At 45.2% G+C, this 24,098-nt stretch overlaps 2 protein-coding genes across 4 annotated transcripts in view; both read left to right on the plus strand.

Annotated features, from left to right (window-relative positions):
• Mcm6 (minichromosome maintenance complex component 6) overlaps nt 1–10,598 on the plus strand; it is a 30,390-nt gene extending 19,792 nt beyond the window's left edge. The window contains exons 11-17 of the mRNA XM_036202937.1: nt 31–186; nt 2,409–2,537; nt 3,806–3,967; nt 5,903–6,038; nt 7,239–7,397; nt 8,628–8,767; nt 10,156–10,598. Of these exons, the coding sequence (XP_036058830.1) occupies nt 31–186; nt 2,409–2,537; nt 3,806–3,967; nt 5,903–6,038; nt 7,239–7,397; nt 8,628–8,767; nt 10,156–10,272 (999 nt within the window). The 3' untranslated portion in view covers nt 10,273–10,598. The remainder of the gene's footprint in view (nt 1–30; nt 187–2,408; nt 2,538–3,805; nt 3,968–5,902; nt 6,039–7,238; nt 7,398–8,627; nt 8,768–10,155) is intronic.
• Nucleotides 10,599–15,795: 5,197 nt separating this feature from the next.
• On the plus strand, nt 15,796–23,810 carry Nifk (nucleolar protein interacting with the FHA domain of MKI67). 3 transcript variants are annotated; one of them, XR_004946197.1, is made up of 7 exons: nt 15,796–15,942; nt 17,535–17,672; nt 18,629–18,737; nt 20,335–20,546; nt 21,463–21,543; nt 22,254–22,474; nt 22,942–23,005. XR_004946197.1 is itself a non-coding variant. In XM_036202398.1 (7 exons), the coding sequence occupies exons 1-7, from the start codon at nt 15,838–15,840 to the stop codon at nt 23,131–23,133; spliced, it is 894 nt and encodes a 297-aa protein (XP_036058291.1). In that variant the 5' UTR covers nt 15,796–15,837; the 3' UTR covers nt 23,134–23,810. The 3 variants fall into 3 exon arrangements, 2 of the variants coding, with proteins under 2 accessions (XP_036058291.1, XP_036058292.1); XM_036202398.1 differs by having other exon boundaries at nt 22,254–22,310; nt 22,942–23,810; XM_036202399.1 differs by having other exon boundaries at nt 17,538–17,672; nt 22,254–22,310; nt 22,942–23,810.
• The last annotated feature ends 288 nt before the right edge of the window (nt 23,811–24,098 follow it).

Consider the following 24,098-nt stretch of genomic DNA (forward strand, 5'->3'; position numbering starts at 1 on the left):
TTTCATCTCATGGTTTTCTCTCACTGTCAGGCGACTCTGAATGCCAGGACATCCATTTTAGCTGCAGCAAATCCTGTCAGCGGACACTACGACAGATCGAAATCACTGAAACAGAACATCAGTCTGTCGGCACCCATCATGTCCCGCTTTGATCTCTTCTTTATCCTGGTGGATGAGTGCAATGAGGTAACCGGCCATGCAGGCTCTTGTTGTTGATCTTTTCCATTGGTGTCTGTTCTGTGACCTCTTGTGCTCCTTGGGTGTACTGCTCCTGGCCAGAGTTCATTGTTCTCAGGTTGAAATACCAGCCTTACCATCTCAGACATGTGTGATAACACACAAACAGCCCACCATCCCCACCACCCCACACAGTTTTGTGTAACTAATGCTGGCCCTGAACTCTGTAACCCACGATGGTCATCTTTGGACTGGACTCACATTCGCTGAGCAGGGAGGTCCTCTATCTATTCAGTAGTTACAGTGCAAAACCCTGCTTCCCACCTGACTTGAAACATTGTCTAAATAAAACTGCCTTGCTGTTGTGAGAGTTTGGAGACTTGGGCCTGGATTTCTCTTCCTCCCCTTCACAAGGACATGAACACAGTTAACTCCCAAATAATAATGTAATGGGTGAGAGGGTACACTGGAGCTGGACTGTTCAATCCTGTCTCCACTACTTACTAAGACCTTGGACAAATTGTTAACTCAGATTGCTTCTATATAAAATAAAATTAATATCTCCTTTATGGGGTTTTTACAAGAATTGCTTCTAGACATATCTGAGACAGCATCATGTAAAGAGTGCCCTGTAAATGCTCTGCCATGGCTATTTTTAATCTGTTGTGTGCGTTGTTTTGCCGGCATGGATGTCTGTCAGAAGCCCTGGAACTGAAGTTTCAGACAGGTCTAGATAGCCTTGTGGGTGCTGGGAGTTGAACCTCAGTCTTCCGGAAGAACAGCCAGTGCTGTGAACCGCTGAGCCATCTCTCCAGCCCCTTGAAACTTTTTTGTTTGTTTGTTTTTGTTTTTTGAGCTGAGGACTGAACCCAGGACCTTGTGCTTGCTAGGCAAGCGCTCTACCTCTGAGCTAAATCCCCAACCCTGAAACTATTTTTTAAGTTAGCATATGCTACTAGATTTCATTATGGCTTTTTCTTTTTCTTTTTTTTTTAGACAGGGTCTCTTATGTAGCCCCAGCTATCCTGGACTCTATAGACCAGGCTGGGCTCGAACTCACAGAGATCCACCTGCCTCTGCCTCCAAAAAGCTGTGATTAAAGGTATGCACCACCATGCTTGTCCCTCAAGCCCTGTGTGATTTCCATTCCCGCCTCAGTAGCTTTGCTCTAATTGGTTACTTACCACTACCCGTTTTGTTGGTGTGTTTGGGCTGGCTCCCTTCCTCCCCACTAGTTCTTCCTTCTGTGTCCACAGCAAATATGCTTATTAAGGGTAGTCCACTCCTTTTGGATATATTTTTAAAGTAGGGCAAAGGTGGTTACCACAGTGCTGAAGAGGTGGTTCAGTGGTTAAGAGCACTTGCTGCTTTTGCAGAGGACCATTTTCAGTTCCCAGCACCCACATGGTGGCTCACAACCATTCATAACTCCAGTTTCAGGGGATCTGAAGCCCTCTTTTGGCCTCTCTGGGCACCAAGCATGTACATGGTACAAAGATATACACAGAGGCAAAACACTTTACACAGAAAAAAAAATTTATCGTTGTTCGTTTTTTGAGATAGAGTCTCACCCATAATTCTGGCTGGTCTGGAACTTCTATGTAGGCCAGGCTGGCCTCAGAATCAGAGATCTGCCTCCAGTGCTGGTATTAAAGACATATGCCACCATACCCAGCATAAAATGTGTTTATTTTTTAATTTGAAAATCTGTTGTAAGGACTTTGCTCATGGGGCTGGAGAGATGGCTCAGCAGTTAAGAACACTTTGTTATTCCAGAGAACCCAGGTTCAATTTCCAACACCCACATGATGGCTAACAAACATCTGTAACTCCAATTCCAGGAGATCCAGTGCCTTCTCACCCCAATGCACATCAGACATGTACATGGTACACAGACATACATGCAAGCAAAATACAGAATAAATAAATCTAAAATAATAAAAACTGTGCTCAGAATGTTGGTACCTATTAATAACTTCTTTCAGGAGCATAGAGGTTAAATTTGTCTGTTTCAAGATAGGGTCTTGTAGCTTCTACTGGCTTGAACATCTTTTGCAGTCGAGGCTGACTTCATTGAACTGCTGTTCTTGCCTCTGCCTCCCAAGTACTGGGACTACAGGCATTGACTACATGCCTAGATGAGAGATCACTCATTAGCTGTAAATTACCTGGGGTACTTTGGAGTCGACACCACTAGGACTGATAGAAGCTGTCTTCTTGTCTTGCATTAGGTGACAGATTATGCTATCGCCAGGCGTATAGTAGACTTGCATTCAAGAATTGAAGAATCGATTGACCGAGTTTATTCCCTTGATGATATCAGAAGGTATCTTCTCTTTGCCCGGCAGTTTAAGCCCAAGGTAATCTGCCCTGCTATACCTGGATAAGACCTGTGTATGTGCGTGCATTAAATTTGGATTTAAACAAATGGGTTATGTGGAAATTAACTGAGCCTGTACTTTAGTTTTTTTGTTTGTTTGTTTGTTTGTTTGTTTTTAAAGATTTATTTATTATGTATACAGAAGAGGGTGCCAGATCTCATTACAGATGGTTGTGAGCCACCATGTTGTTGCTGGGAATTGAACTCAGGACCTCTGGAAGAGCAGTCAGTGCTCTTAACCTCTGAGCCATCTCCCCAGCCCTGTACTTTAGTTTTGATTTTGATCTTTTGAGGCAGGATCTCCACTGTGTAGACCAGGATGGCTTCAAGCTCATAATCCTGCTTTAGAGTCCTATTGCTTGGTTTATAGGTATGTGCCGATGTACCTAGCTGTATTTATCTTTTTAATGTCCTTAAATCTTTTTTAACTTATTGCTTGAAAATTTCATGCTTGAATATAATATGCTTTGATAACTCCACCTCCCACTTCCAGCTCACTCCTCCCACACCCCACCACTTTTCCTTTCCAGCTCTGTATACTCCTCTTACAACCTAAGTGCACTTAATCTCCTTGGATTTTAAGAGACTGACTTTTTTTTTTTTTTTTTTTTTGAGCTGAGGATCAAACCCAGGGCCTTGTGCTTGCCAGTCAAGTACTCTACCACTGAACTAAATCCCCAACCCTCTCCTTGGATTTTAAGTTTTGTGTTTTGTTTGTTTTGAATACTAGTTTGTTTCTTCAGAAATGGTTGAGAGGAGATTATTTTTTAATCTGAATAATGACTTGTATAAAGAGTACAAGTTCACCAGGACTACATATTGGTCCCCTCTGTACCAAGTTTCTTGTTCCGAAAAACTGAGGGCCTCTTAGGTCAGTATATGCTGTCTTTGAGTTCATTAGCTGAGCCTTAAGTATAGTCTGAGTGTTAATTAACTCAATTAACGAGCTTTGACACTTGAGATACAAAAGGCATTTCATTTTATTCCACTCTTCATTTGTTAAACATCATTAAGAAATGGTCATTTGCTTAAACTAGTCTATTGTCTTCCTGTTCATAAAATTAGTACATGGAATTTACAAGCGTCTCAGTGCCCATTTCTGAAGTAATTCATTGTCTTTGTGATAGCTTAAAGTTTCAGTCTCTGAGTTCCCAGAGTGCTCCACCTGGGCTCTCTGTAACTACAGGTTAATGTAGCCACCAAGGGAAAAGAGTGTAGACGTCTCCTGACTTAACGGTTTTCAAACAGATTTCCAAAGAGTCGGAGGACTTCATTGTGGAGCAGTACAAACGCCTGCGCCAGAGGGATGGCTCTGGGGTCACCAAGTCCTCGTGGAGGATCACTGTGCGACAACTGGAGAGCATGATCCGCCTCTCAGAATCAATGGCCCGGATGCACTGCTGTGACGAGGTACCACCGTCCCTCTGATAACACAGGAATGCACGAGTTGGCTTGTGGGCATGTTTTTATCTTTGTTTATGGAACTTTCCAGAACCAGTTGGTACTAGTCTCCAGTGGAAAGGTTGCTGTCTCGCAGTTATAAAGTATGATAGTTAGGCTGACAGTAACAGATAATCATGTTTATTGTAACTAATGGTTGTGGAGTGCAGATAGAGTAATCATTTATCCAGGAGAAGCATATTTCTTCTCTGCAGTGTCCTCGGCCTCTGGCTGGGAATACAGATGTGACTGTGACCTTTCTCAGAAGGAGCCTTCCTCCTTGTGGTTTGTATAATCAGTGTGTGGTGGATTTGTTTTTGGTGTGTGCTTGGGCTTAAATTCAGAGCCTTGTACGTGCTAAGCACACATTTGACACTACTCTATAGCCTTAGCTCCATGGGTTTTAAATTGCTCTTTGAGCCCTGAATTTGTAGGCAAGCATCAGAGTATGGGAGGGGGGATATTATTGGAAGCCACACATCTGTGCTTCAAAGAGGCTTTTGTATACTTTTATATACAAAGTTCATTTAGAATTCAAATTTTGTCTGTAAAAGGGTTGGTTGGATCTCACTTGGTAACCTGGCTTAAACCCCCAGCCCTGTGCCACAGACTCCCATGGATGGGATCATAAGTGCACTTTGTTTTTAAGATGGTGTTTATGGCCCAAGCTGTCCTTGAACCTGGCATTGTATCGTGTGCCTATAATCCCAGCACTTAGGAGGTGGTCCCTGGATTCAGTTCTCAATACTGTGAGGGGGGAGGGCAGACATGGACATGTGGTAGTGGCAAGTGCCAGCATTCATGAGGCAGAGGCAGGTGGATCTCCAAGGACAGCCAGGGCTACATGAGAGAGAATTCTATCTCAAGGAAAGACAGTGTAGCTGGGGAGATAGGTAGCTTAGTGGTTAAGGACGCATAAAGTGCATACTGCTGGGCTGTAGAGATGGCTCAGTTAAGAGAACTGGATGCTTTTCCAGAGAACCCAGGTGTTGTGGGAATTCTGCCATTTGATCTAATGACCAATGGAATGGAGTGGGTTGGCCCGATGGCATGGTTTTCTCTAAAGATATGTGATGCTTTAAGAATCGGAGGAGGAGGGTCATACGCCCCTTTATATTCCCAGCACACATATGGACAATTGGCTTGCACTTGTATGTAGCTAGAGTTTTCCTGCCTGGCCCAGTCAGGACAAATCTCTCTTACCCGCCAGTCCCACAGTCGCTCAGACCCAACCAAGAAAGCACACAGAAACTTACATTGTTTACAAACTGTATGGCCGTGGCAGGCTGCTTGTTATCTACTTCTTCTTTCTTAAATTAGCCCATTTCTGTTAGTCTATACTTTGCCACATGGCTTGTGGCTTACCGGTGTCTTTACATGTTGCTTTTCCTGGCAGCGGCTGGCGGTGTCTCTCCCCAACCTTCTACTTCCCAGAATTCTCTTCTCTCTTGCCCCGCCTATACTTCCTGCCTGGCCACTGGCCAATCAGAACTTTATTTACACAGAGCCATATCCACAGCAATTGTCAGTGATTCCATTCCCAAGAGATCCAATACTTTATTCTTCTGGCCTCTGCAGACATAAATGCAGACACTCCCTTCCCCCCAAAAAAAGAGTATGCACATAAAATAGGGGGAAGAAAGTGCATACTGCTTTTGTAATAAAAGTTGAATACCTTTATTAAAAGGAAGGAAGGAAGGAAGGAAGGATCTACTAAATGGTTGTATCAATTTGTATGACTGCAGTGAATAAGTGTTATTCTTTGTTCCCTCCAATGCATGATATTGTCAGTCATTTCAGCCATTTTGGTGAGTTAATAGTGTACATGAGGAAGAGTACAGTCTTCTTAGCTGTTTGCTATAAAATAACAGCTTACATAGCTAAATTGTCTCATTACTGGCTTAGGTCCAGCCTAAACATGTGAAGGAAGCTTTTCGGCTACTGAATAAATCAATCATCCGTGTAGAAACGCCTGATGTCAATCTAGATCAAGAGGAAGAGATCCAGATGGAGACGGATGAGGGACCAGATGGTATCAATGGTGAGGAGCTTGCTCATCACTGGTCTATAGATAGAAACTGATCTTGCAGGATGTCATGATACCTGTATTAGTTTGGGATTTCATTGCTGTAAAGAGACATCATAACCATGGTAACTCTTATAAAGAAAACATTGGGTTGGGGATTTAGCTTAGTGGTAGAGTGCTTGCCTAGCAAGCACAAGGCCCTGGGTTTGGTCCTCAGCTCTGGGGGGAAAAAAGAAAAAGAAAAGAAAACATTGAATTGGGTGGCTCACTGCAGTTTCAGAGGTTTAGCCCATTGTCATGATGCGGGGAACATGGCAGCATGCAGGTAGACATGGTGCTGGCAGCTGGGTGCCCTGATCTTGCAGGCAACAGGAAGTTGACTGTCACACTGAAGGAAGGTTGAGCAAAAGAGACCTTGAAGCCCACTTCCACTGTGATACACTTCTCCAACAAGGCCACACCTCCTAACAGTGCCACTCCCTTTAGGGGGCATTTTCTTTCAAACCACTATAGTGCCAATGTACCTGTTGGTGGCTGTGAAGTAGATGGATTTTAAATTGATTAAGTAGTTATACAAAGTATGTGTGCTTGACAGAGTGAAAGAAAACGTCAAAATGGGGTGGTAGATGAGTCCTTTGGCCTCTACTCTTTATAATATTCTATTTTGCTCTTGAATTTAATATTTTCTTGGGCTAGTACATGATTCAGTGGATAAATACCCTTGCCTGAAAACATAGTTCATTATCCTGCACCCATGTAAAGGTAAGAGGACTGAATCCACAGTTATCTTCTGATTTCCACATACATACTATGGCATGCTTATAAGTGTCCATACACATAATGATAATTAAAGATGATTAAAACTCAGTCACATTGAAACAAGTGAATAACAGATTGTTTTGTTCATAACACTACAGATTGACGGGTGGGTGCAGGGGAAAGATGTTATTATGTAGGTAGCCTAAGCTGTACTAAATGTATAGCCTCTGGTTCAGTCATTTAAGTGCACAGATTAGAGGTGTGTGCCGCCACGCTGTCCCTTATATTCCTCTCCAGTCAGTTGTCTTACTGGTGGGATCCTAATTTGTTCCAGATGTACTTATAAAGTGATTGTTTTCTGAAGTTCATAGTAAGCTGAAGCCGTGTGTGCATGGATGCTAGGTGAGGGCATGTTGCGGGTACCAGGACAAGACTCAGTGCTTATTCTGTCCTTAGGTCATGCTGACAGCCCTGCCCCTGTGAATGGGGTCAACGGCCCCAGTGAAGATGCCAATCAGGAGCCCCCGGTTTCCAAGCCCTCCCTGAGGCTGGGCTTCGCTGAGTACTGCCGAATCTCTAACCTCATAGTGCTCCACCTCAGGAAAATGGAAGAAGGTGAGTGAGTATGTGCCCACACTGCTTTCTTGCTCTCACTCCAACAGCCACTTGTGATGATGGTAAGCAGTGTGTTCTCATTTATGTGGACTTACAGATCATTCTTGTTTGTGTATTTAGTTTATGATTTTGAAGCAGAATCTTTAGCTCTGATCATATAAAGAACATAACATTTTTGCAGGTGAAATTACAATAGTTGCTTTCTTCCCAACAAATGGTCTCCCAAGATATTTATAAATTCAAGAAATCTATTTAATTGCCATAAACGTAATAAAATCCTCCTCTGGGGGTTGGGGATTTAGCTCAGTGGTAGAGCGCTTCCTAGCAAGCACAAGGCCCTGGGTTCGGTCCTCAGCTCTGGAAAAAAAAAAATCCTCCTGCCCATCAGTAGCTGGTTACTGGGACCCTGGCCCACTTCTTACCCTTAAATGCTTGTTGTGGTTGTCGGTTTCACCATTCTCGTGGGCAGGAGGAAAAAACGTCATCTGTTAGAGTTGTAGTTAATTCTTTTGGTGTACGTGTGGATCAGCATTTGAGTATGGGTGCCCATGGAAATCAAAAGGGGATTTGCATCTCCCAGAGCTGGAGTTAGAGTATGTTGTGAGCTGCCCGGTGTGTGTCCTCAAAACTGAAAAGTTCCAAGGATGACTCTGATAGCTTCTAGGCCTCATTCATCGTGCAAAGTTCCAATCTGCTGGAGAATTTCACAGCCAGTTTCGCCTGTACTTGGAAGAATTTGAATAAGAAGTCAATTCTGGCTGGATGTGATAGTCTACACTTTTAGTCCTAGCACTCAGGAGACAGAGGCATGTTCAAAACCTGGTCTACAGAGTGAGCTCCAAGCTAGCCAAGGCAACACAGTGAGAAGACCTCATCTCAGAAGAACAGAGAAAATGAAGTACTCTGAAGAGGAGCTCACAAATACATCTGATATTATGTCCTTTGTATGTGTGTGGTGCTAAGGATTGAATCCAGTTCTTGGTACATGCTAAGCACATATTCTAAAACCAAATCCTAACTCTTGCATCTTATTTTGCAGTTTCTAAAATCAAAACTAAAGTTTGGTTTTGTACTTGGCGTGTGTGTGTGTGTGTGTGTGTGTGTGTGTGTGTGTGTGTGTGTGTGCGCGTGCGTGCGTGCGTGCGTGCGTGCGTGTGTGTGTGTTTGCCATTAATTGGCAGTGTAGTTTGTTAGAGATTGGTCCTTTTAAATGATGTGTTTCTCTTGTAGAGGAGGATGAGTCAGCATTAAAGAGGAGCGAGCTTGTTAATTGGTACCTGAAGGAAATCGAGTCAGAAATAGACTCTGAAGAGGAGCTCATAAATAAGAAGAGGATCATAGAGAAGGTGGTTCATCGTCTAACGCACTATGTATGTATCCACTGCCTGGGCTCCAGGGTAATGGGGGTGGATTCTCAGATCAGCAGGTTTCATAGTAGGCTTTTTGATGAGTTTGTTTATTTTGAATCATTGGGGTATAGTCATAATTGTGGTTAAGGAGAATTAACAGCAAGGAAGGGGCTTCTTTTCCTAAGATAAGCAGAATTTAGTTAGCTGAGCAAGTAGCTTTTGAATCTTATTTTGTGGCGTCTTTAGCTGTACAGTCTTGAACCCTGGGTTTGCATGTGCTGGTCAGACTCAGGTCTGTGCTGTGTCTACGGCTCTGTTGGGTGCTTTTTACCCTTTGTTTTCACCCGTCTGCTTTGTTCACACTTGGCTGGGTGGTGAGTTCTCAGCCAGTCCGCTCGAATCACCTGGTGTTTCAGCTCCCTCCCTCTCCCCTTCCCCCTCCCCCTCCCCAGTCCAATAATCAGTCTTGTTTGTCAAAAATTGCTTAGGAGCTGAGAAAGGAGAGGACAGATGGCATGTTCTACATTTATTTTTACTTGTTCAGAGAGAACGGTTCCAGATGAATTATTTTGAGATGTTTTGTTGTTTACTTAGAGGTTGTGTCTTACTGTGAAGCCCACACTGGCCTAGTTCAAGGACTTGGTGCCTCGGCCACCTGAGCGCTGGTATTACAAGGTGAATACCACCATGGCAGCTTTGACTCGTTCTTAGTAACCAGTTAGAAACAGAATCTGCCTAGCATGTGAGAGGCCCTGGGTATGATACCTCGTAAGAAATAGATGAGAGCTGGAGAGGTGGTTCAGTGGTTATGAGCATGCTCTGCTCTCCCTGAGCACCCAGGTTTGATTCCCAGCACCCACATCAGGTGCCTAACAACTGCCTGTAACTCTTTAAAATAAATTTTAAAAAGAAAAGAAACAGAACGTTGGTGAGCGTGATGACACACACTTAAAATCCCAGTGCTCAGATGAGCAGGGCAGGAAAACCGCAAGTGTCAGGCCCGCCTGGCTGCATAGACTGTCTCAGGAAGAGGGAGGGGGTGCATGAGAAGGGCTTGCAGGCAATGATTAACAATTAAATGAAACTAAAACAGATTTAGATGTTAGGGGATTTTGCACAATTGTATAATCTTAACTCAAGCACGGTTTCCGTTTTTTTGAAGTCATGCTAACAAGCATTTGATAAATTTGTAGGATACCTTATTTAAATCCCAACACCTGCTGAGTTTCCTAGTTTTTCAGAGCAGTTCCGAGTAAAGGTCAGCATCCTCATGAGAAGGGAACCAAGCAGAACACTGGTTCTAAGGTGTGGTTCTGGTCCAAGGCCTTTGGGACAGGAGACAAGAGAATGTGTAAGGAGCAGACATTTGGAAGAGTGTGGGTCTGGACTAAAGACAAACTGTTCCGCAGGATCATGTTCTGATTGAGCTTACCCAGGCTGGACTGAAAGGCTCCACCGAGGAAAGCCAGAGCTATGAGGAAGATCCCTACTTGGTGGTCAACCCTAACTACTTGCTTGAAGATTGAGATGATGACAGTAGCTTTATGACCGGAGAGGAGGACCTGTGGTGCCCTGCCTCTGCCCCGGAGCCTGATGACACTCGGGAGAGAGTTTCTGGAGCGATGCTTGAGGATGAGAGCTGAGCCCACGGCCCTGTTAGCCTTGTACTGGGACAGGCTTGGGCCCTTGTGCTTCCTGTCCTAGAGAAGTCGGAACCCAGTCATGTTCTTTCTGGAAGAGCTCTGTCTTCCTGTGCAGGAAAGGCTGCTGCCTTTGTCACATATGTATCTGGAGATGCCTCCTTCCATTCCCAACCACTTTTATTCACGAAAATAAAATAACTTGTTCTGCAGCTGTCTGTTGGATTCATTTCTGCTCTTGATTATTGCCTCTATTTCCATGAGTGAGTTTCTTCTGGCTTCTCTGGTAGAAAGGCCACATCAAGTGAGAGGCCTTGGAGGTGACTTTCTGAAGTTAATACCAGTGGCTTTGCTTTGGGGGAGGGGGTATTATTTTTGTTTTTGAGTGGCAGGGGTAGGGGGGTACCAAGTAGCCTCTTACTAGTCTTGAATTGCCTAATCCTCTCATTTTAGTTTGATTGCTGGGATTGTAGGTGTGCCATTAATTATATCTGGCTTCTAGTATAAAGACTGTTTACCAGATCTGAGCATTGCTAAGAATCCGCCCCCAAAGGGGACACAGATATAAATGCCCAGCGTTTGTCTGAGATGTCTTTTCCTTTGGGATAAAGTCTCCTGTAGTCCAGGCTGGCTCACTACAAGCTCAGAAGATAAGCTGGAACCTCCTAACCTCCTGACTTCCCCTGAATTCTTAGGTGACAGGCATGCCACCACATCCAGTGTTGTACAGTGCTGGGGTTTGTGCAGGCCAGGCAAGCACTAACCACTAAGCCGTACCCTAAGCTCATGTTAAATGCCATATATATGGGAGTTTTGTCTGCATGTGTGTCTGGCACCATGTGCATGCCTGTGCCCTCAGGTCCCCTGGAACTGGAGTTACAGAGGGTTTTGAGTCACCATGTGGATGCTAGGAATCAAACCAGGGGCCTCTGGACGAGCAGCCAGTGCTCCTAACTGCCGAGCCATCTCTGCAGCCCTTGAAAACTGTCTTCTAGAACTCTTCCTCAAGGTCAAGTCCATGCAGCGGTCTTTCTCTCTCCTTCCTTGAAGGGGAGGTTATAGTCAGGATTGCTGCCACATTCTTCTAACAGTTCTTGAACACAGAGCTGCCTTGGAGAGAAGCGTGCTGTCCCGAGAGTCTCCAAGGAGACTCGGCTGTGGTTCCCTTCAGACTCCACTCTTAGGAAAACAAGTGTAGACTTCCTAGTTGGAGCTTATAGTGCATCAAGGGAGGCACAGGTAAATATGCACCATGGGTAATGAGGAGCCTGTAATTTGTGAATGCACAGTGGAGACTAAAACCCCGTGCATGGGGGGCAAGTGCTCTACAACTTGTATTAACTTACTTTTTACTATTAACAAATAATGGTGTATATATGTATAAATTCTTGCCCACCCTCTGATAATTCCTCTTGATACAGCCTTCAAATTGAAATTAGCAAGGTGTGGTGGCGCATGCCCTTAAATGTAGCATTAGAAAGACTGAGTGGAGGCTGGGGAAATGGGTCAGTGGTTAAGAGTACTGGCTGCTCTTCCAGAGGACCTGGGTTTAATTCCCAGCACCCACATGGCAGCTCACAGCTGCCTATGACTCCAGTTTCAAGGGATCTGATACCCTCACACCAGTGCAAATAAAATAAAAGTTAAATAAATTAATAAAAGGGGGGGGGGGCTGGAGAGATGGCTCAGAGGTTAAGAGCACTGCTTGCTTTTCCAAAGGTCCTGAGTTCAATTCCCAGCAACCACATGGTGGCTCACAACCATCTGTAATGAAATCTGATGCCCTCTTCTGGCCTGCAGGAACACTGTATACATAATAAATAAATAAATCTTTTTAAAAAAGAAAGACTGAGTGGGAAGATTGTAAGTTCAAAGTCAGCCTGGTGTGCATATCTCTGTGAGTTCAAGACCAGAGCTACATAGTCAGATCCCCATCCTACCCCAAAAAGAATAAGAGAAGAGAGAAAAAATGAAACCAGTGTTTTCAAATAGCTGCATTCTTTAAGACCTCAAAGTATAGGTGCTGTTACACCCATTGCTACAATGTCGATAAAGAATGAAACGGTGTTTAAAATAGTTTTTCTATGTTAAAAATTTAAAAACTAGCTGGGCATTGGTGGTACAAGCCTTCCCAGCACTCAGAAGAGGTAGAGGCCAATGAGTCTTTGAGTTCCAGGGTCTACAGAGTGAGTTCCAGGACAGCTAGAGTTAAACAGAGAAGCCCTGTCTCGAAAAACAATAAAAAAATAAAAAAGTAACTGAGTGGTATGGCTGAGTGCTTGCAGAGCAGAATAATTGCCATGCATGCAGGAAGCCCTGGACTCCAGTTCGTGCATTGCATAAACTGGGCATAGTGACACATGCCTGTAACCCAGGCACTGAAGTTGAGACACGCGAGGTCCTGACTCTGTGTGGGTCCAATTTTAAGCTTAATGTTGTAAGGAATCACATCTTATCAAGTCTTATGTGTGTTTGTGTGCTCATATGTGTGCAAATACATGTGTGAGCCCATGTATGTAGAAGCCAGAAGACAACCTCAGGCATCATTCCTCAAGACCTATTCACCACATTTTTTTTTTAATTCTTATTTTGGCTCTGAGGTGGTGGCACATGCCTGTAATCCTAGCTCTCAGGAGGCAGAGGCAGGTGGATCCACAGAGTATGTTCCAGGACAACCAGGGTTACATAGAAAAACCTTGTCTCGAAAAACTTAAAAAACAAAACAAACTTATTTTGTTTATTATTAGTGTATGTGTCTATGTGTTATATGTGTGCCACAAACATGTATGAAAGTCAGAGGACAACATCTAGAGGTCAGTTACCTCCTTCCATATGGATTCTGGGATTGAACTCAGGACATCAGTTCACAGCAAGCCCTTTTGCATACTGAGCCATCTCGCCAGCCAAACACCTTGTGAGACAGGTCTCTCACTGGCCTGGAACTCACGAAGTAGACCATGCTGGCAAGCCAGCTGTGTACTACTACCCCTGTGCACTAGTAACCCTGGCTAATTTACATGGGGTCTGGTTCTTGAACTCAGGTCTTCATGAGGCAGTCACTTGAGCAACTGAGCCCTGTTCCCAGCTCTCGTACTCCAAGCTTATTTCTCGAGGAGCACACAATGTATGGGTTGCACGTGCATGCCAGTTAGACAGTAAGGAATCCAACCCCTCCGCGTTAGTGTTTCTCAGGGCCGTCTAAGGACCACACCAATAGACAGCTTGTGTTAAAGTTCTTGTCCCTGCCCGAGGATGTAGCTAAGTCAGTAGAAGGCTTGCCTAGCATTTGGAAGGCCCCACCTTCAATCCTCAGCACTGCATAAACCAGGCATGCTGGTGCCTACCGATAATCCCAGCACTTGGAGGGGAATGCAGAAGGGTCAGAAGTTCAAGGTTATCCTTGTCCACCTGGAGTGTTGGAGGCCAGCCTGGGCTACATGAAACCCTGTCTCAAAAAAAAGTACTGGGGGGTTGGGGTTAGTGGAGAGATGGCTCCTAATTGGCTAAGAGTGATTGTTGCTCTTCCAGAGGACCAGAGTTTGGTTCCCAGCACCCACACAAGTGGCTCACAACCCCCTATAAGTCCAGCTCTGGGGGCTCCACACTTTCTTTGGACCCCTGTTGTCATCTATAAATGCATTACATATACTCACATTGACATAGAAATGTACACATAAATAAAAACAACTCTATTTTTAGAAGGGTTGTTATGTTCCTGGGCCTATCCATACCTTGACTCTTGACTCTAAATCTGAAGATGGGTCCTGACATAGCTTTCTTTTACTTTTTTTCTGAATTTATTTGATGAGTATGTGAATCGGATTTTTTTGTGTGTGCATGCATGCGTACTTAGTAAATAGGTTTAAAGTCCTTTTTTTGTTTATTTTTTATTTTTTGGTTTGTTTCAGTTTGGTTTGGTTTTTTCAAAACAGGGCTTCTCTGTGAAGCCCTGACTTGTCCTGGAACTCACTCTGAAGTCTATGCTGGCCTCGAACTCAGAGATCCACCTATCTCTGCCTTGCAAGTGCTGGGACTAAAGGCATGCACCACCACCAGCCAGCAGCTTTCTTTTTCTTAAATTTGTTCTGCAGGCAGTTCTGGTGTACACAAAAGCTGGAGAATCATCACCATGCTCTGTAAGAGCTAAGCAGAACTACCTTCGCACACCAGTATTTCCTGTTTCCCCATCAAGGCACAGGAGCTACAATGAGGGGAAAACCCAGCAGTTTCCTGAGAGCACCAAAACTTTGGATTTTATTTTGTGTTTGATGGCGGCTCTGGTCGTGATTGGGGATAGCTGGGGATAGCCAGGATGACCTCAAGTTTCTGATCTTCCTTGCTTCTACTTCTCAGGTAGCTCTCTCTGAAGCAAGCTGGCCAGACGGCAACCCAGAAAGTCCCTGGCCAGACTGTCTCAAAAAACAAGTTGGGCAAAAAACAAGTTGGGCCAGGCGGTGGTGGCACACGCCTTTAATCCCAGCACTTGGGAAGCAGAGGCAGGCGGATCTCAGTGAGTTCAAGGCCAGCCTGGTCTACAAAGCGAGCTCCAGGAAAGGCGCAAAGCTACACAGAGAAACCCTGTCTCGAAAAAAAACAAAAAACAAAACACAAGTTGGGAGGCATCAGAAAAATGATAGCTGACACTGTCCTCTGACCCCACACAAACATGCATATGTGCACACACTCAAACAGAAGGGCAGAAGGAAGGAGGAGGGTTGCAAACCAAGCCAAGTGACCTCTCTATGAAAATGCTACAAAGAAACCTATGGTGAGACCCTGTCTCCATTTAAATAAATCTGTAGAATGACAAACTAAAAAACCACAAATGAGTTGGGTCGGCGGGAGGTCATGAGTGAAGGGCTGGTTAGCAGTGTATCAAGGGCACAGGTAATATTTGGGACTTGATGTTGTTTGGTTTTGAGCCAGGGTCCCATGGCGCCCAGTCTGTCTTCGAACTCACTATGTAAATGATCCTCCTGCCTCCACCTTCTAAATGCTGGGATTATAGACGTGGGACTCCAGTCTCGGTTTCCAACCTAGGACTTACTTCATCAACTGAGCCAAAGCCCTTGGGTTTTGTTGTTGTTGTTGTTTGTTGTTTTTTGTTTTGCGAGTCAGGGTTTCTCTGTGTAGCTTTGCGCCTTTCCTGGATCTCGCCCTATAGACCAGGCTGGCCTCGAACTCACAGAGATCCGCCTGCCTCAGCCTCCCGAGTGCTGGGATTAAAGGCGTGTGCCACCACCGCCGGCAGGGTATATATTTAATCCGCTTTAGAAAGCGTCTCAGTTTCTGGCCAGTCGGTGGCGCTCGAGCTCGCCCAAGAGCAGTCACTGGGACCGGCAGTACTTGCCTGCCCGTCTTTCCCGCCTCTACTTCCGCTTCCGGGAGGCGGCGGGAGCGTCCCTTCCGGGGGCTCCGCGTGGCCGGGCTTGCAAGGCTCCTGGCTCCAGCATGGCGGTGGTCGCCGGCCCCTCAGAGCCGAGTCTGGCGCTGGACCCGCTGGAAGACTCCACGTTTCAGGAGCAGCTGACGCAGCTCCAGCAGCGCGTGAGAAAGGTGAGCGGCCGGGCGCGGCGGGGCGGCCTGGGGAGCCGACCGCTCACGGGCTTGGAGACTGCGGCAGTCGGGAGTCGTGTGCGCCGTGGTCCTTAGGCCCTCAGGACTCACGTGCAGACCAGCGTACCCCGCGTAGGAGCGTGCCGCAACCAAAAAGGCTTCCGCTGTGGCTCGCAGAGGGAGGGTTCCTGCGCTCCCGCAGCACGCGGAGGGTAGATGTGTCTCCTTACCTGGGAGTGCTCAGTAGACGGGATTGGCATCCCCTAACCCGGCAGGGGGAAGCGGGAGGATCGAGCGTCAGAAGTAGCCGGGACTACGTGTGCAGACCAAGGCTTGGCTAGCTAGAGAAGATAGAGACGTTGCCGGGCGGTGGTGGTGCACGCCTGTAATCCCAGCACTCGGGAGGCAGAGGCAGGTGGATCTCTGTGAGTTCGAGGCCAGCCTGGGCTACAGAGTGAGTTAGAAAGAAAATAGAGACATTACTTGTCAAGCTCTATTTGCCGACAATGGCCCCTAACAAAAGTTTATATTCCCTTTGGTTTTTAGCATGAAGTGCACTGGAGAAAAAGAAAGTGGTTTTTTGTTTTGTTTTGTTTTGTTTTTGTTTTGTTGTTGGGTCTTTTGGGGAGGGTTGGTTTTGGTTTTGGTTTTTTAATATCACTACCGGGTCTTCTGTAGCCCAAGCTACCCTTTAATTTACTATGCAGCTGAGGTCTTGAACCCCTGTGTCCACTTCCTGAATGTTGGAATTACAGGCCCGAGTCACTCTTAACTGACAGAAAACAAGCAGGTTAGAGTAATGGTGACAGAGAATCTGCACGGTGAAGGCTAACAACTGGAAATAGTATGATTAGGTGTGAGTAAACCGTCATCTACCTTCAGAGTTAAAGGTCCCAGGTTCGGTGACAGTGACAGACATTTGCTTGCTTGTCCGTTCACTCACAGTACAGCCTTCTCTTCAGCACATGTACCGAGGCGTTAGACAACTTTTTGTGGGGGTGGGTGAGTGTGGGCGTGTGTGTGTGTGTGTGTGTGTGTGTGTCCGTGTGTGAGTGTCCGTGGTGTGCGTCATGGTGGATGTGTAGGTCAGAAGACAGCCCTTGAGAGTCTGTCTCTTGCGCTGTGCCCCCCTGTGATTGAGCCATCTTGCTGCCCCAAGAAAACCACTGGCAGCCCGACAGTTTTCCTTAAGGAAAGAGAGACATCCGGAAGCTAGTTCTTTAATTATTGCTGTGATAGCAGTGAGTAGGTTCCTGAACCAAGGGGAAGGAAGAGTTTTGAAAGTTTTGTTACAAGCCAGGCAAGGTGATGTATACCTTCAGTCCCCGTGCTGGGGAAGCATAGGCAGGCAGATCTCTACCTATCCCCTAGAAAGACTTTAGAATTAATAATCCTCAAAGGCCATGGTGGTGGAGGTCTTTAATCCCAGCATTCAAGTATTAGAGGCCAGTCTGGTCTACATAGTGAATTCCACTCCAGCAAAGGTTACATAGTGAGACCCTGTTCAGAAAAGTATACACACACTCACACAAGTTTTGGTACAGCAGGAGTTTGTTTTTTTTTAAATGTTTATCTGTTGTTTTTGTCCTCAGCAGAAGAAGGCAGAAAATCTTAAGCCTGGAGTCGTCTTTCTGGGCCACCTGCCATCAACACTTAACGAAAGCCACATCTATGACTATTTTACCCAGTTCGGCACTATTAACAGATTCAGACTGTCCAGGAGTAAACGGGTAAGATGATGTGTCGGAACTCAACTGTGTGTATTTTTGTTTTTCAGTTGTGTGTCATCTTTTGTATTTATAGGCACAACATTGTCACCTACAAAGTTAATACTCAAGAACTTTTCACAAGCTGGGTATGATGGTGCACGCCTTTAATCCCACCACTGAGGAAGCCGAGGCGGCAAGCAGATCTCTGTTGAGTTCAAGCCAGCCTGGCTTATGTCATGAGTTACTGGTCGGCCAGAGATAAATAAGGAGAGACTGACTGTAAATAAGTAAATATAAATAAAATAGCTTCTCAGATTGCAGTGGAGTCACGAGAAAATAAGCCTGGCATAGTGACACACACCTTTAATCTCTACATTTGGGAGGCAGAGGCAGGCAGATTTCTGAGTTTGAGGCCAGGCTGCTATGGTCTTTTGTTTTGTTTTATTTTTTCGAGACAGGGTTTCTCTGTGTAACAGCCCAGGCTGTCCTGGAACTCACAGAGGTCCATCTGCCTCCGCCTCCCAAGTGCTGGGATTAAAGGTGTGCGCCACCATGCCTGGGCACACTGCTATGTTCTGTTCCCCCCCCTGAGCTGAGGACCGAACCCAGGGCCTTGCACTTGCCCTCGCTCTACCACTGAGCTAAATCCCCAACCCTACTGCTATGTTCTTAATGAAGCAACATGAGTGTGACAAATAAGCCTGCCAATGAAACACCAGAGAGCAGAGTCCAGGACTGTGGGAGCCCAGAGATGGCCTTCCATGTGCCTTGCTGGGGGAGTTAGAGGAGGCCAGAAAATCTGTGTTCCATGTTGTGACTGTCTTAGTTGTTTTCTTTTTGTATAACAGTTCCAGGGTGTGTGGAGTGGGGTTGGGGTTGAGGTGGTTTCTGGTATCTCCTGAGCACCCTCAGGGGCATGTTAGGAGCTTGGTGATGTGTTAGATTTAACTGTTCCTTTTGTGGGTTTCCTGTTGCAGACTGGAAACAGCAGAGGGTATGCCTTTGTGGAGTTTGAGTCGGAGGATGTTGCCAAGATAGTTGGGGAAACAATGGACAACTACCTTTTTGGTGAAAGACTTCTATCGTGTGAGTGCTCTGACCTTCTAGCACGAGGGCTGTTTCTATACTGATGGGGTTAAGCAGTTATTTGTGGGGCTTGTACTCAGGAAGAAGAGCTAACCCACGTTAGTGGGTGATTAAAAAGGATTTTGCTGAGGAGATACTCAGATTGGAAACTAACTGATGCAGTTAAAGCTTATTAGCATGGAGGCACGAGCCTTTAATCCCAGCACATGGGAGCCAGAGACAGGTGGATTTCTCTCAAAGAAAAGAGGGAAAAAATGGAAGTTATAGAGAGGCATGAGCCAGGTAAAGGGTGGGAGTGCAGACCGATGGCATCCCTGACGTAATGGATGGTAAATGCCAAACCAGAGGTGACTGGTGTTTAGTTGTTGGGAATGTGAGGGAACCAGAGTGGGGGAGAGATAGGCTACAGGTCAGATTCTTGACACCCGTAAAACTCAGAGTTCATTCTGAGGTCTGGGTACAGCCCATTCATGGAGTCTAAGCAGGTTAACACCAGAGGTAAAGAATCCCATTTCAAAATCCAGACTAAAGGACTTGGATGGCACGCTGGCTGCCAGCCTAGCTGCAGGTTCAGAGAGGATCTGAAGGAAACGAGGCAGACAGTGGTAGAGCAGAAAACCACATGCTCCATACAGATGCTCATCCAGACACATATGTGCATTTGCTGTACATACATACAGCGAAGGGTAGCCGCTAACATCTGTGTTCCATCCCAGGATGCCTGTAGTGTTGCCACCCAGATCTCTGTCCTTGGAAGCCTACCTACACCCATGGTAGAGTGCCCTGCCCTGGGACCAGTCCAGAGGTTGACGGGGCTTGCTATAATATATTCTCCCAGTTCCTTCACCATGAGAAACATTCTCAGTGGCCTGATGGAGTGCCATGCTCCGCTGTAAGCATGGCTCCTGTTAGGGAAAGTGGCTGGGCAGGAACCTAGGAGGGCTGGTACTGCACTTGGACTGCTTTCAGGAAAAACATCAGGAAGGGCTCTGGATTCGACAGAATTTTCTGACTATTCAGGCCTCAAATCATTAGCCTGCCCAGGATAGAATGGGATCATCTGGGCCCAGGAGTGTAGCTTAGCTGTAGAATGCTGGCCTAGCATGCCCATACCATGGATTTCATCTCTTATCAACACACAGAATGCATCTGATGGCACAAGCCTTTAGTGCCTGTACTCAGCATTAAATGTGGATGCTGGAGGATCAAAAATTCAAGGTTATTCTAGGCAAACAGGGTGTTGAGAGCTGGCTTAGGCTACGTGAGACCCTGTGTTAAAAAGAGGACAGACAGGTGGGTTAGCAGGTAAGAGTTTACTGTGAAAGTGTGATGATCTGAGTTCAGTCCCCAGAACCCACGTAAAGGTGGAAAGAGAACCAACTTCACAAAGCTGGCCTCTGGCCTCCTTGTGTGTTGAGGCATGTGAGCCCACACACATGGCATTTGCATAGACAGTAATTGTTTGAGTTTCTAAAAGGTATTTTTCTGCCATGTAGTTAGTTCATACCACAAGAGATAGTCCTAAGGAAAATATAAAATTAAAGTTAAGATCCTTTCTTTTTTCTTTTTGTTTGTTTTGTTCTTTTTATATATATAGGTAAATTTCTGCCACCAGAAAAAGTCCATAAAGAACTTTTTAAACAGTGGAATGTTCCATTTCAACAGCCATCATTTCCAGCAGTGAAACGCTATAATCAGAAACGGGGACATTTGCAAATGTTAAAGATGGAATGTCGGTTTAAGAAGAAGGAAAAATTACTCCGGAAGAAGCTAGCTAAGAAGGGGATTGATTATAGTTTCCCTTCATTGGTAAGTGTCCTTTCCTGGGTTTTCTTAGTGGTGGGGATTCTACCTAACCAGTTCTGGCACAAATCTATGATTGTAAAGACTCTGTTCCAGTGCTTCTCACATGCTAGGATTTTGGTTTGGGGGCATGTGGTTATTTTGGTTGATTAGTGGCCAGGATAGAATCTGCCCATGCTAGGCAAGTAATTGGTCTCTTGCTGAGTACTTGCCTAGTTCTGTGTGTAAGGTTTTCACTAAAACTTCAAGACACCAGGCTGGAGAGATGGCTCAGAGGTTAAGAGTTCTTCCAGAGTTCTGTTCTTCCAGAGGTCCTAAGTTCAATTCCCAGCACCCACATGGTGGCTCACAACCATCTGTAATGAGATCTGGCGCCCTCTTCTGGCCTGCAGGGATACAAGCAGGCAGAACACTGTGTACATAATAAATAAATCAATCTTTAAAAAAACAGAAAGACTGGGTCTTTTGTTCCGAGCCGGCATCAAACTTGTTATGTGGCCGAGGATGACATAGCATTTCTGGTCTTCCTGCTTCTGCTTCCTGGGTGCTGGGGTCCAGGTGTATGCGGTCCTGCAGGTATGACCCGGGACCCTAAGTGTGCCACTCTATAAACTACGTCATGTGGGTGCTGGAAATTGAACCTGTATCCTCTGAAAGAGCAGCCAGTGCTTTTAATTGCTGAAGCATTTCTCTAGTCCCCAGCTTTTTTTTTTAAACTGGAGTCTTGCTACATTACCCGTGCTCCCCACAAATTGGAGATCCTTCTGCTTCAGCCTTCCAAGTGCTGTGGTTATAAGTGTGTGATACTCACCTGGGTTAGAGCAGAGCCTTTGCTCGGGTTACATTTAACCATTTGGCAATTGGACATTGATGCTCAAATATGCAATAAATATGCAAATTATTAAATTCTTAATATTTTCAGGTCTTACCTAAACTGAAGAAGGGGACTTCAAAGGCCACCCTTGGCACTCCTAAGGATGCTGAGGATTCCAAGGTTACCCAGGTGAGATTGGCTTGATAATGGCCACCAATTACTGAAGAAATCCTTTCCAGAATGTTGGTGAGATGGTGTGGAATGCAGGCACTTGCCACCATCCTGGCTACCTAGTTCAGTCTCTGGATCTCCTGTGGTTGAAGAAAAGAGCTGACTCCTCCTCCAAGTTGTCCTCCCCACACAAAAAGTAATAATAATTAAAAAAAAAAAATGAATTACCTAAAAAAAGGAGTAGTTTCTACTACTTCATGTTTTGTTAAGACTTTTAAGTTGGAGTGTGTGTGTTGTTTTGGAGTTGTATTGAGGGTTTTTTTGTTTTGTTTTTTGTTTGTTTGTTTTTCGAGACAGGGTTTCTCTATGTAACTTTGCGCCTTTCCTGGAACTCACTTGGTAGCCCAGGCTGGCCTCAAACTCACAGAGATCTGCCTGACTCTGCCTCCCGAGTGCTGGGTTTAAAGGTGTGTGCCACCAACACTGACACCAGCTGACAGCATAAGTTCTAAAGATGAATTTCTCACCTGTCTCCCACATCCCTAGTGCTGGGACTGTAAGTTTATGCGTTGTTCTGGGGACAGGGTGTGATGTGTAATCTTGGCTGGGATTATAGCACAGCCTTTTCCCTGGTAGCATGAACTAAGTTAAAGATGGGCATACAACTATAGCATGTGCATGTAGCTGAGAAATATGCAAATTACGTAATTCCTAACCTCTGTTTTCAGGTTTCGCCTACCCCAAGAGAAAGACTTTCAGGTGTACCTAGGAAAAAGGAGAAGAAGGTGAGGAGAATTGTTGAAAGCATTCGTAGGAGGTGTAAGAAGTCAATAAGTCTGTGGACAGCGAAATGAGTGTGCCTCATGTTCTGGGAGCCAGTTACTGTAGACAGAGTTTGAAGGAAGAAAATCAGTCTCTGCTGTTCCGTTCAGCGGGGCTGAGTATTTGAGTGAGTATATGAGGTTTTCTGTCTTTCATTATTTGACACAGGATCTCATTTCATGTAGTCCATGTAAGCATCCAGCTAACCTAATTTCTGACCTTCCTGTCCTGCCTCCTGAAAGCTGAGGTTATTACAAACAAACCATAATTTGGCTAGATACTAGAATCTTGTGACATTTTAGTAGATCCCTAACTAGCGACTTAACAACTTTGTATCTAAAATAGTAAAGTATATTCAATCAGTGAGTTTGCATACTAAGTTTGGTAAGCTCCTAAACTATTTACCATCTTCAGTTGTGTCAAGAGGAGATAAAAACAGGCTGAAAATAGATCACATGGTACAACTTAAAATTAGGATAGTGGTGGTGTTGAGTGCTTATTCCTAATAGATAAAGCTAAGAAATCAGTGACGTTGGGTAGTTGTTCTAGGTGCCTGTTCTCAGTCCTGGACTGTAATGTACTTGTTGGTTTCAGGGTCCCACACCAATTTGTACACCGACATTTTTGGAGAGACGAAAATCACAGGTGACCGAAGTCAGTGATGATAAAGATAATGAAATCATTTTCAAACAGCCTGTGCCCACAGTGAACGAAGAGCAGCAAAAGACTCCCAACACCTGCACGCTCTGGGAAAAAAGACCAAGAAAGAAGAAGAGCAACCAGTGATTCTGAAAGCATTCTATGTGTACATCTTATGGGCAGATAGGATTTGGTTATAAAGGACTACTATATTTTACTAGGTGCAGTGACGTGCAAGCCACTGATGAGACTGTCCATGCCAGTGAGAAAAGCCCTCAGGAACTTGGCTGTTTTGCCCTCTGCTGTCCTGAGTTTGTGTTCAGGCTTCACAGCTCCCTTAATTTGCTCTGCCTGTATTACGTTACAGGCTCAAGTACCACCAGCAGCCTTTGAGGCCCCACCAGTGCTGTGTGGCTGTCGTCTGTGTGGTATTTCTGCACATAAACCCCAAAGAGTATGTCAGGCTTCAACCTCAGACCTCTGAAACTGGAAGTTAAATACATGTAAGGAGTGGGAGAAGGCAGTCCCAAGTGTGAATACAGTTTTACACAAGTGCTATGAGGATCTGGAATAACTTGTTTTCCTCCATAATTAATTACAGGTGAGCTAATGAAGGTTTGACAGATCAGTTTCAGCAGTTACATTCAAGATTCAAACAGTGACCAAACTTTTCTACAATTTATATGTGTACAACAGAACCTAAGAACTTTGGGGGGGGGTGCTGGGGAGCAATTTGTCCATCACCTGTTTTTGTTTCTGTGCCCCTTCTGTGCTTTTGTATTGCCAGTGCAGGTTTGTTGAATATAACTGTCAATCACTGTTGAGCATTCTTTTCATCCAGGTGTGGGGTGTGAGCATACACACTTGTGTGTGAGAGTACTCAAGCCCAAAGGGAGGTCCAGTGTCTTCCATCACTGTCCCTTACTCATTGAGATAAGCCTCTGTTTTGTTTTCTTTTTCCAAGACAGTGTTTCTTTGTGTAGCCCTGGCTGTCCTGGAACTCGCTCTGCAGGTCAGCCTGGCTTCAAACTGCCTCAAGATCTGCCTGCCTGTGCCTTCCAAGTGCTGAGAATAAATGCATTCATCACCACTTCCCAGCTTAAGATAGGATG

The sequence above is a fragment of the Onychomys torridus genome, chromosome 11, assembly GCF_903995425.1.
Source record: "Onychomys torridus chromosome 11, mOncTor1.1, whole genome shotgun sequence".
NCBI lineage: Eukaryota > Metazoa > Chordata > Mammalia > Rodentia > Cricetidae > Onychomys > Onychomys torridus.